Below are 16,532 nucleotides of genomic sequence, written 5' to 3' on the forward strand. Positions count from 1 at the left end.
TAAATACCTGTTGTTTTTTTGTTAACTGTTTGGGATTTGTTTGATGTAATGTGCTGTTTTATGATGTCAGGTAGGAAGCCATTTGCTAGAAGTTTATACTTTAAGTGATTTTTGTTCAACAACTGATTTCTTGTTGAAACAAATAACATCAGCTCTGTTGATTAGTATGTATTACGCCAGTGTTGGTGCTTTTTTTTTTGTTTGTAATTAAAATGAAGGTATTGGGCCTGTATGAGTTGGTTTCCTGTACACTTAAATGTTGATTTTTTCCTGAAAGCTGGGACATATATAGGATTGTAGGGTTCCCTTTATATTCCATTTCATTTTTGAACTGTATAGATGGCCTGAGAGCATTGAGTAACTGGGCAAACTCTTCAAACTGTTCGGGGCCATGTTGCCAAACAAGGAAAGTGTCATCAACATAAAAAAAAACAGATTTTAGGTGGAGTGATTGTTTGTTGGTGCTTCTTGCTAGAAACGCTACATGAAAAGGTTGGCCTTGAAGATAGAAAGTGAAGAACCCATTGTCATTTAATTGGTTTGCTTATAGTATGTATTTGTCTTTAAACTGGAAATAGGTTGTAATGACTCCGAGAGTAATAAGTGCTATGAGTGACGGAATGGGTATGTTTTTTATTTCTTTCAAAGCAGTGTCTATATTCCTTGTGTTTTCACAAAGGAGTTTCCGGTACAGGCACATTAGTAAAAAGGCTATGAACATGAAAGCTTACGAGTATGTCAGTTGGTGCTATTTCTGATGTCTTGGTTATGGACAATCAGGTTATTCTGGATTTTTGGTAGACCATTAGTGTGAGATGTTAAGGTGGACCTGGTTTTGTCTGGTATGTATCTCTGATGTTTTTTTTTAGGGTCTGGTTCTCTTTTTGTTTATTGCTAGAAGTTTGATATTTGTTCAGATGTACTAATTGTCTTGAGTTAATCATCATAGTCTGTTCGGTCTAGTAAGACTGTGGCCTGGACCTTCTCAGCAGGAAGGATGACGTAAGAATCTGCTCTTTAAGTGTTTTAATGGCTTTAAGCCTTTCAGATGAAAGATTTGGTTTGGGTGACCTAGCTGATGTAATTGCAGTCTGAATAGTCCACCAAAACTACTCCTGTTTGACTGCTGGCAGTTTGAATACTGTACTTTCTTCAGAAGAAACTATGTCTAAAACAGGGGTTCTATTAGCAGCATTACTGAAATTGTGTACGTTCGCTAACACAGATTTGTCACTCTGAAACAATACTTCTGGTTGTATTTAGGACTGTATTTTTTAAGTTTGTTGTTGGATGTGCATTTTGGTCTTTAGATCCTAGCAGTGAGGGAAGTTTTTGCTTGTCTTTCCATTTTAGTGATTTCTTCATTACTAGATTCAAGATAGATTGGTAAATACTATTGAAGTCTTTAGTACTAAGTAGTGACTGGATTTCCAGTAGAAGTTCAGAAATTTCATTGGAAAGCAGTGTTTTGTGACAATGGTGAAACACATTTCTTTCATTTAAAAGCTTGAAACTGGCTCTTTTCCTGTGATTTTAGGGGTTGTTTGATGTTAACAGGACACTTTACAGTTAGTCCATTTGGGATGACACCATTGCTATGACATTTGCCAAGAAAAGTCAATTTATTAGAGCACTGAGATTAAAAGATCATTTTCTTTTCCAGTTTCCTGATTGAAAAATGTATACCGGGTGCATACTTGGCATTTATATGGGTTTTAAATTATTCATTCAATAGGGAATTTAAATTTTAATGCAGTTGTTTGGACATATACACCATTGAAGTTTTGCACGGATTGTCTTGGAAAATTTCCAAAAATAAAATAAAGAAATAGATATATGAAGATAAAAAATTCACAGAAACCAAGACTGAATCAGCAGATGTCTGAAAATCGGAAGCAATGATGAAACTAAACAAATATTATGGAAAACATGATGACAGCACAGACAAAAATGTTCAACCTCTAAATATCAGGCAGCACAAACATTCCCTTGAAGGAAATAGTCATGAAAATTAAAATAACTACACAGAAGTACACAGTGGGCAAACAACGATGAGACAGTTTAAATGCAGGCAGAAAAAAACCTCTGGACAACGCAAGAACATATAAACACAACGATGAAGATACACAAGTACTAAGGTCAACACAACAATGATAGCACTGACAAAAACAGAAGGTTTCCAATGACAAATTTGTGACGTTTCGGGATCTGACATCTGTTCCCGTCATCAGGCACAAACAGACTATTATTGGACACAGAGAAACAATGGGTTTATATATGGTAGAACACCTTTCCTTGCACAGCCATTGGCAGGCAGCTGCTATGCTGATTTGTTGCGCACAAAAGGTGTGATATTAAAGGTTGATGTATCGCTGTGAGGGTTGTTGGCTTGCAACGGAGTCCTGTAGTAAATTGGTTTCTTTTTTAATGAAAGGTTTCCATATACTTTTAAATTCAATTCTTTGTTGACTGGTATTGCTGACAATAAATTGTGATTCCTTAATTTTCCTATTAATTGGGTGTTCTTCCTGTATGAGTAGTGCAGCATTTTCCCAGGGTATTCTTTGGCTATTGTCTCAGGATTGTTCAGTATGTCTAGATTTTTGTGTTACCACCTTTTTTTATGTTATTTTTGTGCTCATTAATGCGTGTTGAAAGGATCCCGTCAGTTTCTCCTATGCACATGAAACTTACCTATGGCTGGTTTAACACTAGTAGTCATTCTTCTGATGGTGGAAATTGACTTGATAATTGTTCTTAGCCTGTATTTGTTTCCCAAACGTTTTATATTTTCCAAGATTCCACGAACATGGGGTATAATTAATGTGCCACGTGATTTATCTGTAGTTTATTGTTGAGTGATTTGGGATTTGGTGGATGTTGTGTGCTGTTTTATGATGTCATGTGGGTAGCAGTTTGCTAGAAGTTCATACTTAAGTGATTATGTTCATCAGCAACTGGTTTTTTGTCAGAACAAAATAAATTTAGTTAGGTTAATTAAAGTTTGTATTATGACAGTTTTGGTGTTTTTCGAATGGTTTTAATTGAAATGTAGGTATTAATTGGTCTGTTTGAGTTGGTATCCTATATACTTTATTGGTGATTTTGCAGTTTTTCCTGGTATCTAGGACATCTAGGATAGGAAGGTTCCCTTTGTTTTCCATTTCATTTTTGAACTGTATAGATGGCCTGAGAGCATTGAGAAACTGGACAAACTCTTCAAACTGTTCGGGGCCATGTTGCCAAACAAAGAAAGTGTCGTCAAATTAACAATGCAGGGTGCATACTTGGCATTTATATGGTTTTTAAATTATTCATTCAATAGGGAGTTTAAATTTTAATGCAGTTGTTTGGACATATACACCATTGAAGTTTTGCACGGATTGTCTTGGAAAATTTCCAAAAATAAAATAAAGAAATAGATATATGAAGATAAAAAATTCACAGAAAACAAGACTGAATCACCTGATGTCTGAAAATCGGAAGCAACGATGAAACTAAACAAATATTATGGAAAACATGATGACAGCACAGACAAAAATGTTCAACCTCTAAATATCAGGCAGCACAAGCATTCCCTTGAAGGAAATAGTCATGAAAATTAAAATAACAACACAGAAGTACACAGTGGGCAAACAACGATGAGACAGGTTAAATGCAGACAGACTAAAACTTCCGGACAACGCAAGAACATATAAACACAACGATGAAGATAACAAGTACTAAGGTCAACACAACAATGATAGCACTGATGAACACAAAAGTTTCCAATGACAACATTGCGATGTTTCGGGATCTGACATCTGTTCCCGTCATCAGGCACAAAAAGACTATTATTGGACACAGAGAAACAATGGGTTTATATATGGTAGAACACCTTTCCTTGCACAGCCATTGGCAGGCAACGGCTATCCTGATTTGCCGCGCATAAAAGGGCTTGATATTATTGGTTGATGTATTCTTGTGATGGTTGTTGGCTTGCAACTGAGACCTGTAATAAATTGGTTTCTTTTTTAATGAAAGTTTTCCATATACTTTTTAATTCAATTGTTTGTTGACTGGTATTGCTGACAATAAATTGTGATTCCTTAATTTTCCTATTAATTGGGTGTTCTTCCTGTATGAGTAGTGCAGCATTTTCCCAGGGTATTCTTTGGCTATTGTCTCAGGATTGTTCAGTATGTCTAGATTTTTGTGTTACCACCTTTTTTCATGTTATTTTTGTGCTCATTAATGCGTGTTGAAAGGATCCCGTCAGTTTCTCCTATGCACATGAAACTTACCTATGGCTGGTTTAACACTAGTAGTCATTCTTCTGATGGTGGAAATTGACTTGATAATTGTTCTTAGCCTGTATTTGTTTCCCAAACGTTTTATATTTTCCAAGATTCCACGAACATGGGGTATAATTAATGTGCCACGTGATTTATCTATAGTTTATTGTTGAGTGATTTGGGATTTGATGGATGTTGTGTGCTGTTTTATGATGTCATGTGGGTAGCAGTTTGCTAGAAGTTCATACTTAAGTGATTATGTTCATCAGCAACTGGTTTTTTGTCAGAACAAAATAAATTTAGTTAGGTTAATTAAAGTTTGTATTATGACAGTTTTGGTGTTTTTCGAATGGTTTTAATTGAAATGTAGGTATTAATTGGTCTGTTTGAGTTGGTATCCTATACACTTATTGGTGATTTTGCAGTTTTTCCTGGTATCTAGGACATCTAGGATAGGAAGGTTCCCTTTGTTTTCCATTTCATTTTTGAACTGTATAGATGGCCTGAGAGCATTGAGAAACTGGACAAACTCTTCAAACTATTCGGGGCCATGTTGCCAAACAAAGAAAGTGTCGTCAAAATAACAATGCCAGATGTTAGGTGGAGTGTTTTTGTGTTCAGTGCTTCTTGCTCGAAACACTAGATGAAAATGTTGGCCATGAAGGGAGAAAGTGAAGAACCCATTGCCATTCCATCAGTTTGCTTATAGAATTAATCTTTGATAGAATGACAATGGGATCTTCACTTTCTCCCTTCATGGCCAACATTTTCACGGAGAGTTTCGAAAAGATGCACTGACATCTGGCATTGTTAATTTGACGACACTTTCCTAGTTTGGCAACATGGTCCCGAAAAGATTGAAGAGTTTGTCCAGTTTCTCAATGCTCTCAGGCCATCTATACAGTTCACAAATGAAATGGAAAACAAAGGGAACCTTCCTATCCTAGATGTCCTAGATACCAGGAAAAACTGCAAAATCACCAATAAAGTGTATAGGATACCAACTCAAACAGACCAATCAATACCTACATTTCAATTAAAACCATTCGAAAAACACCAAAACTCATAATACAAACTTTAATTAACCTAACTAAATTTATTTTGTTCTGACAAAAAACCAGTTGCTGATGAACATAATCACTTAAGTATGAACTTCTAGCAAACTGCTACCCACATAACATCATAAAACAGCACACAACATCCACCAAATCCCAAATCACTCAACAATAAACTACAGATAAATCACGTGGCACATTAATTATACCCCATGTTCGTGGAATCTTGGAAAATATAAAACGTTTGGGAAACAAATACAGGCTAAGAACAATTATCAAGTCAATTTCCACCATCAGAAGAATGACTACTAGTGTTAAACCAGCCATAGGTAAGTTTCATGTGCATAGGAGAAACTGACGGGATCCTTTCAACACGCATTAATGAGCACAAAAATAACATAAAAAAAGGTGGTAACACAAAAATCTAGACATACTGAACAATCCTGAGACAATAGCCAAAGAATACCCTGGGAAAATGCTGCACTACTCATACAGGAAGAACACCCAATTAATAGGAAAATCAGGGAATCACAATTTATTGTCAGCAATACCAGTCAACAAAGAATTGAATTAAAAAGTATATGGAAACCTTTCATTAAAAAAGAAACCTATTTATTACAGGTCTCAGTTGCAAGCCAACAACCATCACAAGAATACATCAACCAATAATATCAAGCCCTTTTATGCGCGGCAAATCAGGATAGCCGTTGCCTGCCAATGGCTGTGCAAGGAAAGGTGTTCTACCATATATAAACCCATTGTTTCTCTGTGTCCAATAATAGTCTGTTTGTGCCTGATGACGGGAACAGATGTCAGATCCCGAAACATCGCAATGTTGTCATTGGAAACTTTTGTGTTCGTCAGTGCTATCATTGTTGTGTTGACCTTAGTACTTGTTATCTTCATCATTGTGTATATATGTTCTTGCGTTGTCCGGAAGTTTTAGTCTGTCTGCATTTAACCTGTCTCATCGTTGTTTGCCCACTGTGTACTTCTGTGTTGTTATTTTAATTTTCATGACTATTTCCTTCAAGGGAATGCTTGTGCTGCCTGATATTTAGAGGTTGAACATTTTTGTCTGTGCTGTCATCATGTTTTCCATAATATTTGTTTAGTTTCATCGTTGCTTCCGATTTTCAGACATCTGCTGATTCAGTCTTGTTTTCTGTGAATTTTTTATCTTCATATATCTATTTCTTTATTTTATTTTTGGAAATTTTCCAAGACAATCCGTGCAAAACTTCAATGGTGTATATGTCCAAACAACTGCATTAAAATTTAAACTCCCTATTGAATGAATAATTTAAAAACCATATAAATGCCAAGTATGCACCCTGCATTGTTAATTTGACGACACTTTCTTTGTTTGGCAACATGGCCCCGAACAGTTTGAAGAGTTTGTCCAGTTTCTCAATGCTCTCAGGCCATCTATACAGTTCAAAAATGAAATGGAAAACAAAGGGAACCTTCCTATCCTAGATGTCCTAGATACCAGGAAAAACTGCAAAATCACCAATAAAGTATATAGGATACCAACTCAAACAGACCAATTAATACCTACATTTCAATTAAAACCATTCGAAAAACACCAAAACTGTCATAATACAAACTTTAATTAACCTAACTAAATTTATTTTGTTCTGACAAAAAACCAGTTGCTGATGAACATAATCACTTAAGTATGAACTTCTAGCAAACTGCTACCCACATGACATCATAAAACAGCACACAACATCCACCAAATCCCAAATCACTCAACAATAAACTACAGATAAATCACGTGGCACATTAATTATACCCCATGTTCGTGGAATCTTGGAAAATATAAAACGTTTGGGAAACAAATACAGGCTAAGAACAATTGTCAAGTCAATTTCCACCATCAGAAGAATGACTACTAGTGTAAAACCAGCCATAGGTAAGTTTCATGTGCATAGGAGGAGAAACTGACGGGATCCTTTCAACACGCATTAACGAGCACAAAAATAACATAAAAAAAAGGTGGAAACACAAAAATCTAGACATACTGAATAATCCTGAGACAAAAGCCAAAGAATACACTGGGAAAATGCTGCACCACTCATACAGGAAGAACACCCAATTAATAGGAAAATTAAGGAATCACAATTTATTGTCAGCAATACCAGTCAACAAAGAATTGAATTAAAAAGTATATGGAAACCTTTCATTAAAAAAGAAACCAATTTACTACAGGACTCCGTTGCAAGCCAACAACCCTCACAGCGATACATCAACCTTTAATATCACACCTTTTGTGCGCAACAAATCAGCATAGCAGCTGCCTGCCAATGGCTGTGCAAGGAAAGGTGTTCTACCATATATAAACCCATTGTTTCTCTGTGTCCAATAATAGTCTGTTTGTGCCTGATGACGGGAACAGATGTCAGATCCCGAAACGTCACAAATTTGTCATTGGAAACCTTCTGTTTTTGTCAGTGCTATCATTGTTGTGTTGACCTTAGTACTTGTGTATCTTCATCGTTGTGTTTATATGTTCTTGCGTTGTCCAGAGGTTTTTTTCTGCCTGCATTTAAACTGTCTCATCGTTGTTTGCCCACTGTGTACTTCTGTGTAGTTATTTTAATTTTCATGACTATTTCCTTCAAGGGAATGTTTGTGCTGCCTGATATTTAGAGGTTGAACATTTTTGTCTGTGCTGTCATCATGTTTTCCATAATATTTGTTTAGTTTCATCGTTGCTTCTGATTTTCAGACATCTGCTGATTCAGTCTTGGTTTCTGTGAATTTTTTATCTTCATATATCTATTTCTTTATTTTATTTTTGGAAATTTTCCAAGACAATCCGTGCAAAACTTCAATGGTGTATATGTCCAAACAACTGCATTAAAATTTAAATTCCCTATTGAATGAATAATTTAAAACCCATATAAAAGCCAAGTATGCACCCGGTATACATTTTTCAATCAGGAAACTGGAAAAGAAAATGATCTTTTAATCTCAGTGCTCTAATAAATTGACTTTTCTTGGCAAATGTCATAGCAATGGTGTCATCCCAAATGGACTAACTGTAAAGTGTCCTGTTAACATCAAACAACCCCTAAAATCACAGGAAAAGAGCCAGTTTCAAGCTTTTAAATGAAAGAAATGTGTTTCACCATTGTCACAAAACACTGCTTTCCAATGAAATTTCTGAACTTCTACTGGAAATCCAGTCACTACTTAGTACTAAAGACTTCAATAGTATTTACCAATCTATCTTGAATCTAGTAATGAAGAAATCACTAAAATGGAAAGACAAGCAAAAACTTCCCTCACTGCTAGGATCTAAAGACCAAAATGCACATCCAACAACAAACTTAAAAAATACAGTCCTAAATACAACCAGAAGTATTGTTTCAGAGTGACAAATCTGTGTTAGCGAACGTACTCAATTTCAGTAATGCTGCTAATAGAACCCCTGTTTTAGACATAGTTTCTTCTGAAGAAAGTACAGTATTCAAACTGCCAGCAGTCAAACAGGAGTAGTTTTGGTGGACTATTCAGACTGCAATTACATCAGCTAGGTCACCCAAACCAAATCTTTCATCTGAAAGGCTTAAAGCCATTAAAACACTTAAAGAGCAGATTCTTACGTCATCCTTCCTGCTGAGAAGGTCCAGGCCACAGTCTTACTAGACCGAACAGACTATGATGATTAACTCAAGACAATTAGTACATCTGAACAAATATCAAACTTCTAGCAATAAACAAAAAGAGAACCAGACCCTAAAAAAAAACATCAGAGACACATACCAGACAAAACCAGGTCCACCTTAACATCTCACACTAATGGTCTACCAATAATCCAGAATAACCTGATTCTCCATAACCAAGACATCAGAAATAGCACCAACTGACATACTCGTAAGCTTTCATGTTCATAGCCTTTTTATTAATGTGCCTGTACCAGAAACTCCTTTGTGAAAACACAAGGAATATAGACAATGCTTTGAAAGAAATAAAAAAAATACCCATTCCGTCACTCATAGCACTTATTACTCTCGGAGTCATTACAACATATTTCCAGTTTAAAGACAAATACTATAAGCAAACCAATTAAATGACAATGGGTTCTTCACTTTCTATCTTCAAGGCCAACCTTTTCATGTAGCGTTTCTAGCAAGAAGCACCAACAAACAATCACTCCACCTAAAATCTGTTTTTTTTTATGTTGATGACACTTTCCTTGTTTGGCAACATGGCCCCGAACAGTTTGAAGAGTTTGCCCAGTTTCTCAATGCTCTCAGGCCATCTATACAGTTCAAAAATGAAATGGAATATAAAGGGAACCCTACAATCCTATATATGTCCCAGCTTTCAGGAAAAAATCAACATTTAAGTGTACAGGAAACCAACTCATACAGGCCCAATACCTTCATTTTAATTACAAACAAAAAAAAAAGCACCAACACTGGCGTAATACATACTAATCAACAGAGCTGATGTTATTTGTTTCAACAAGAAATCAGTTGTTGAACAAAAATCACTTAAAGTATAAACTTCTAGCAAATGGCTTCCTACCTGACAACATAAAACAGCACATTACATCAAACAAATCCCAAACAGTTAACAAAAAAACTACAGGTATTTAATTATACCCTATAAAACATAAGTTGTTTGGGAAACGAAAACAGACTAAGAACAATGTCCGCAGGCTTTCACGGCCATTGTCTGAAGTAGCTCTGTTTGTGGGTTGTAGCAGTGTCCTTGGCGACGTTTCAGTTTACTTTGCAGTCGCCATCATCAGGAAGCAGTTACTTTCAGTAGGTAACTGCTCCCTGATGATGGCGACTGCCTAGTCAACCGAAACGTTGGTGAATTATTCGCTAAGGACACGGATACAACCCAGAAGCCAAACTACTTCAGACTAAGAACAGTGTTCAAGTCAAATTCCCTTATCAAAAGCATTATTACTAGTGTAAAACCAGCCATAGGTAAGTTTCAATGTCAGAACTGTGTGGTTTCATGTGCATAGGAGAAACTGGCAGGGCCCTTACAACCTGCATTAAGAAGCACAAAAATTATATACAAAAGGGGTGAAACACCAAAATCTAGACTTGTCAAATATTCCTGGGACAAAAGCCAAATAATACTCTGGGAAAATGCTGCATATAGGAAGAACACCCAATTGAAAGGAATCTAAGGAATCAGGATTAATTGTCAGAAATAGCAATATCAGTCAACAGCAATAATTTGTGGCTATATCATTTGAACAATTTTTTTTATAACTCTTTTTATTGTATTAAATAAGGAATTTGTAATTAAGTTTATTTTTAACTCTAGTTATTTTAGTAACTTTCTTCTTGAAGATTAAGCCAGACTGAAAGCAATGTCGTGTTTCAGAGAGCAACGCTGACACCACTATCGGAAGAAGGTTGTCCTTTCAAACACTTTGAAGACTCCAAACTGAAGAAGTGTTTGCATGAAAACATAGCGTGTGACGTCCCCACTATGAACACAATCCTAGCTTTGAGGAAAAGAAACAAACCTACAGAAGCGTGCGCTGCATATTTATCTGCCTGTGTACACGTGCTTGGAAACAGCAGTGTGCTACAAAAGACTGATTTACCAGTGAATATACACTTAGAGAAACCAGAAGATTTTTATTTTTTTCTGAAAGAAAATGCTTTGAAATAAAGTACGTTAATTTGCTTCATTTTTGTATTTTATTATATTTAGTGTATCATACCCTATAAACTATTTTGGTCGATGAGTTATACATTTACTTCACTGTAATAATAAATTTGAAGAATACGAATAAGCAGTGTAAACAGACTGCAGCAAAAGTACTTAAAACTGTCAGGTATTTCTAGAGATAGATAGATACATACATACATACATACATACATACATACATACATACATACATACATACAAGTACATGCAATAAATTGAATAACACTATTAGTAACCTTAATGCTCTGTCTCACCATGTTCAATTTTCTCATCATAACTATTACTAGAGGGCTATTTCGGAAACTTTTTACACAATACCTCCACTGTATTTGTTGGTCTGTAACAAATGTTTTGAACACTTATTCACAGTGTTAATACAGCAAATTTAACAAAATCACTAAGTTTTTGTAATTAACACATGCACAATTTTTAACACACATTATATTACACTTGATGCTAGCGTGAATAGTAAAGCACAATTATAATTTTAACTGCTTCACCTCTCTTCTATGGTTAGTCACACTTTAAATATGATGACTATTTACACAGAATGCAATTTTTTTAAAAATTATTGGTAATTCTCTTTGTCTTAAGTGCAGCTATTTCATATGAATATTATAAAAATGTATTATTTAGGGTGGAGGTGGGGAAATGGCTTGTAAATTACTAAGATGGCGGTTACACGAGACAGCTTAACTGGTTTAAGAGAATATCAGGGATATATATTTGAAAAATAATTGATATTCATTAATAATATAATATTTGATACATTTAAAATAGAATAAATTTTTAAGAATACTTGTTACAAATAGATAACTCCAAGTGGAACTCACTCATTCACAAAAAATTCAATTAATGATTATTTCTGAAGCTAAGATGATATATTGAGAAATTTGGAATTGTTTTCTGCATTATACATACACTATTTTTAAGTATTTAATCAGTTCAACCAACAAAATCATTCTTAAACTTGAAATTTTACTAGTTAAAGAAAATGCTTTGCCAGTTTTTTAAAATTTACTTAAATTCCACCTCTCTACATATAATGGTTCCATATATTCTTCTCTCTCATTCATTTTACTGTATTTTGGATATATTTTTTCCTTGTACTTCTATGAAGCGTGAGAAATATTTTTCACTGTAAGTTAAAATTAGTTTTGAAAAAAATTCATAACTCGAAAAATTTTTTTATATCCAATTCAAACTTTGATAATAATAAAACAAAAAGTATTTGCATGATGAAGTTTACTCAACTGTGTTCATACGGATGGGTCTTTAACTGCATGCTTACAGCTATCGCACCACACAATTAGTCTGCAATACATAATAACTCAAACAAAACCAATCCAGTTCATATATTTCATTTACCTGTTTTTTTTCTGCTGCTGAAGCAATAGGTACTCGTGTTCGGTCATCATTTCAGCTGTGGGTTTTTAGACGTTGAAGCAGCCATCACTGGCCAGCATTGATGTTCCTGGAACACTGTCAAGCTTGTATTAGGAATAACTGTGGTGGGAACAAGTTCGGAACACAATAGAACCAGTCGCAGAGTTCGACATATTCCAATGAAGCAGTTCACAGTGGTCTAGGTAGATCGAGAGACTTGTCCCGTCCACAACTGGAATGGTTCTGGCTGACAGCAAGGTCACTACAGCCGGAACAGAGTTGGCGGGGGTGGGTGGGTGGATGGGGGGAGACAGACGGAGCAGCTACAGACCGCAGTGGAAGGGGAACCGTGATTCTGGCCCTTGAGGAGAGAGTAATTTACAGGATTCCAGACTGCTTGAAAACCTATGTGAGGTCAGTTACACTGTATATGCCATGTTCATGTAGTAGAGTTGTACAAATTTTTTTTTTTGCTTAAAAAAATTAAAATATTATAAAACTTAAAAATTTATAAGCATAAACAAAAATAAAAAAAATTCATTAATTATCACTTCATTCCTTAAATTAGTTTTAGGGATTAAGATAAATTACTAGTTTCTTTGGAATGTATTTAAATAAAATAAAAAATACCTTGCATTCAAAATTAAACTTTGTTTGGGTCAGTATGATATCTAAAATTTAAATTTGTAATTACTTCTTATTAGTACCAGTACCTAATGTGAGAAATTTCATTTGGCACTTAAAATATTTAAGTTGAATATTTGATTATCATTACACCTTTCAAAAGAATTTCTTGCCAAATTAAAAAATTAATGGTCAGATTTTTGTGGTTTCGATAATGATACTGATATTTTCATAACTCAGATCATATGTTTTATTGTGATATTCTACCAGTTGTATGGAATAAGTGTTGGTCGACACTCAGTCAAGCAAGGCTGAGTGAAATACCTTCACGATGCACTACATTGCGAGCTGTGTGTACCAAACTGGTAGCAAGCATGTCTCTCTGATCAACACGGTTCGTTTGTTGCTATCCAAGCTATCTCTCCCAATTCAAATGAAATGCTCTGAGCAACAATTAAAATTTATTTTAATAAATAAAATGAATTACCACTTGAAACTTAGTACCGGTTCGCTTCACAATGCAGAGATAAGCGAGGCGAGACTGGGGAAAAAATTGCAGATTGCAGCATAAGTTTGATATGGTGGACTCAAGTGATTCAGATAGTGGGTGAACAATTATTTAATTGTTTTAAACAACAATGCGCATGATCTCAAGGACTAGAAGTGAACTCTTCACAGGCTGCTATATAAACACATCAGAAGGCGAGTAGGTCACATCAGTTTACCAAGAAGGAGCAGATATCCACACACAGGTAATAAGCTGTGTACTTACTACAGAATTCTCTAGTTACTAAACTACAAAAACTACTTTAAAATGCTTGTTTAACCAAAAAAATGATACTACTAAAAATTCATATGAAGCTTAAGGAAAGTGTCTCAATTTCAGATAAATGCATTTTTAAAAACAGCACGTTTTTGAAAATGTGACTGTGTTAGGGAATGAAATCCTTTTTATATTTTTTTCTGAGACTTAGAAAAACTACTGTTATTACAGTTAGGTTAAAAATATCCATCCGTCACCTTAATTCTGACAATCTCATAAACATAAATTAAAATACAGTAGCTTTTTGGGTTAAAATAATATGCTTTTTAAAAATGGAGAAATGTTAACAAAAGAATACATGCTTTACACCCTTCACACTGACTATGCCTCAGTACCTACATTATGTATTTACACATACACTATGAAATAAAATAAATTGATCACAAGCTCACATTTACTTTAACCATGAAACAATTTTGCAACTGTTTGTACAGAATACGTTGCACAACGTAACAAAATAAAATTTCAGGTTTAACATCTCGTAAACATAAAAAAAGATTGTTTACTGCACTCAGTGAAGAATTTTGCATGGTTTCTTATGAAAAAAAAAATTAATATTTTATTGCGATAGGCTAAGTTAAATTGTGGCTATGGAGTGTACAGGACCAAATTTTTTTATGTCCACGCGTGTGCCATACTGTTGTTGTGTGGCCAAGAACTCAGTCTAGCCAGTGGCGGGGAATTAACACAAAAGCAATGCCTGCCCATTCAGCTGCCGGTAACTGCACGTGCTTGATCACTCATAATGCATCGTGTTCAAAGTATTTGAGACAAAACTAGAAGTATTACAGTGCACAGATTGACATGAAGGCCACTCTTATGTTGGTCACACTTTAGTTTTAAGCAAGTCATCTGTGCACACAATTTTCTTTTAAAGACGTTTTTAAACGTTATAAGCTTTATTTGTTAGTCTGCGTCGCCTCTGTGTACCGTTTATAAAAATGTAGCCAGTGCTAGTTGGCATCATTCATGTTTGGCTATGTTGCTTACCGTATAGAGCCCGCAAACGTAGTCGAATATCGATATTGATATCTCGCCAATTGTATGCAACGCGCGCTCTCTGTAATGTGCCGAGTTTACTACATTTTATAGCCTGCACTCTTTAGTGGTGAGAGTGTACTATGAAGATAGTTATGCGTTAGTTCAGGCTTGCATTTGGGTCACAGATTTTGTTTTTATATTTAAAGTTGTATAAAGGTTTTTGTTGCATGACATTAATTTAAAGTGTTTGGCGTGCTTTTTTATACTCTACTTTTTAAATGAACGTACTTTCCATTAATGGGTTTTGTTTTTAGAAATAACTTTACCTAACAATTTTTATTTTATAAAAATTGCACCCCAACTTTTCAAACTTGAATTTAGTATAAAATGGGAGACGATTATGCAATAAATCACGGTAAGCACTTTAATACTTTTAAAAAATTAAAATGTAATTATTCGGACAGTAAAATAGGTTTCACTGTCAGTAAAAAAAGAGAAAGGTACGTGACGTGAGTTCAAGGTCACGCCCGGGCGGGCAAGTCAGCCAGCCGACTGACGATAAAGTACATAACCACGTATCTCCCGTTACGCTGTGTCGTATTTGTCATACAAAGTGCGATGGGAGGCATACCTATAAAATTTTAATGGTGTAACAGATTTGTTGCTGAGTGTTATTCTACGCATTTATATTATGTAAAGTATATTTCCCTACACAATTTTGGAACACATTAAATAAATTAGCCTTGCCGTTTATGGAAACAAATGCTTCCGAAAACGCGATTTTTGAATAACACGAGCATTTTTAGGAACAAATTAGTTGTGCTAAGTGAGGGATAGGTGTATGCCATTTCTTAGCATGTATAATCAAACACTACAAACCCCCCACCCCCTCCAAAAAAAAAAAACTACCAGACTCTGGGGGATGGCAGACAAAAGCATGACATTTACCTCTCTAAAATTACCATCACTGAGGACATCCTGTACGAGGATGTTTCGCGATGTTTTGTAGGCCACACCATGAAGCTGCTCGCAGTCGTGTTGATGGCCGTGCTCGTGCTGCACAGCGCGCAAGGCTACGAGGAGAAGGCCAGCTCTCCGCCGCCGAAGCCATCCGGCACTCCCCCGTCGGGGAAACCATCCGGCACTCCCCCGACGGGAAAACCACCCGGCTCCCCCCCGTCTGGGAAGCCATCCGGCTCCCCGCCCACGGGGAAGCCCACGAAGTCCTTCATCCCGGACGACCGCGTGAGCAGCCTGGCGTCGCGCCTGCAGAAAGTGCTGCTGTCCGAGAAAGACGTGCAGGAGAGGTTCAAGCTGTGCGTGCACATCTGCGGCAAATGGTGATGTGAGAATGTCAAACAAATAAACGGAGCAAGCGAGAGTTCCGTACCAATTATTTTGCTAACCAAACCTAACCTAACCTAACCTAACCTAACCTGTAGATGACATGAATTCCACATTCCAAAACAACCACCATGTTCGTAGATTAACCATCTTTCATTTCTAACTTAAAAACTTATTTACAGTAGAATCCCGCTGATGCGACCCCTCACGGTTTCCGGAAAAACGGACTTATAAACGGAATGGTCGCAATAGAGAATTTGGGGTGTCACCGCATCGTCGGATACATACACGTGAATGCCGCTCTGGCAGTGTTTAGCCGAGCTCGGCGCGTCCACTATCACACGAAAA

At 35.9% G+C, this 16,532-nt stretch overlaps 1 protein-coding gene across 2 annotated transcripts in view; it reads left to right on the forward strand.

Annotated features, from left to right (window-relative positions):
* The window catches only part of LOC134538162 (uncharacterized), a 32,903-nt gene extending 21,897 nt beyond the window's left edge, over positions 1-11,006 (forward strand). For both annotated transcript variants that reach the window (XM_063379222.1, XM_063379221.1), the window contains exon 5: positions 10,694-11,006. In XM_063379222.1, the coding sequence (XP_063235292.1) occupies positions 10,694-10,987 (294 nt within the window). In that variant the 3' untranslated portion in view covers positions 10,988-11,006. The remainder of the gene's footprint in view (positions 1-10,693) is intronic.
* The last annotated feature ends 5,526 nt before the right edge of the window (positions 11,007-16,532 follow it).

The sequence above is a fragment of the Bacillus rossius genome, chromosome 13 (assembly GCF_032445375.1).
Source record: "Bacillus rossius redtenbacheri isolate Brsri chromosome 13, Brsri_v3, whole genome shotgun sequence".
NCBI lineage: Eukaryota > Metazoa > Arthropoda > Insecta > Phasmatodea > Bacillidae > Bacillus > Bacillus rossius.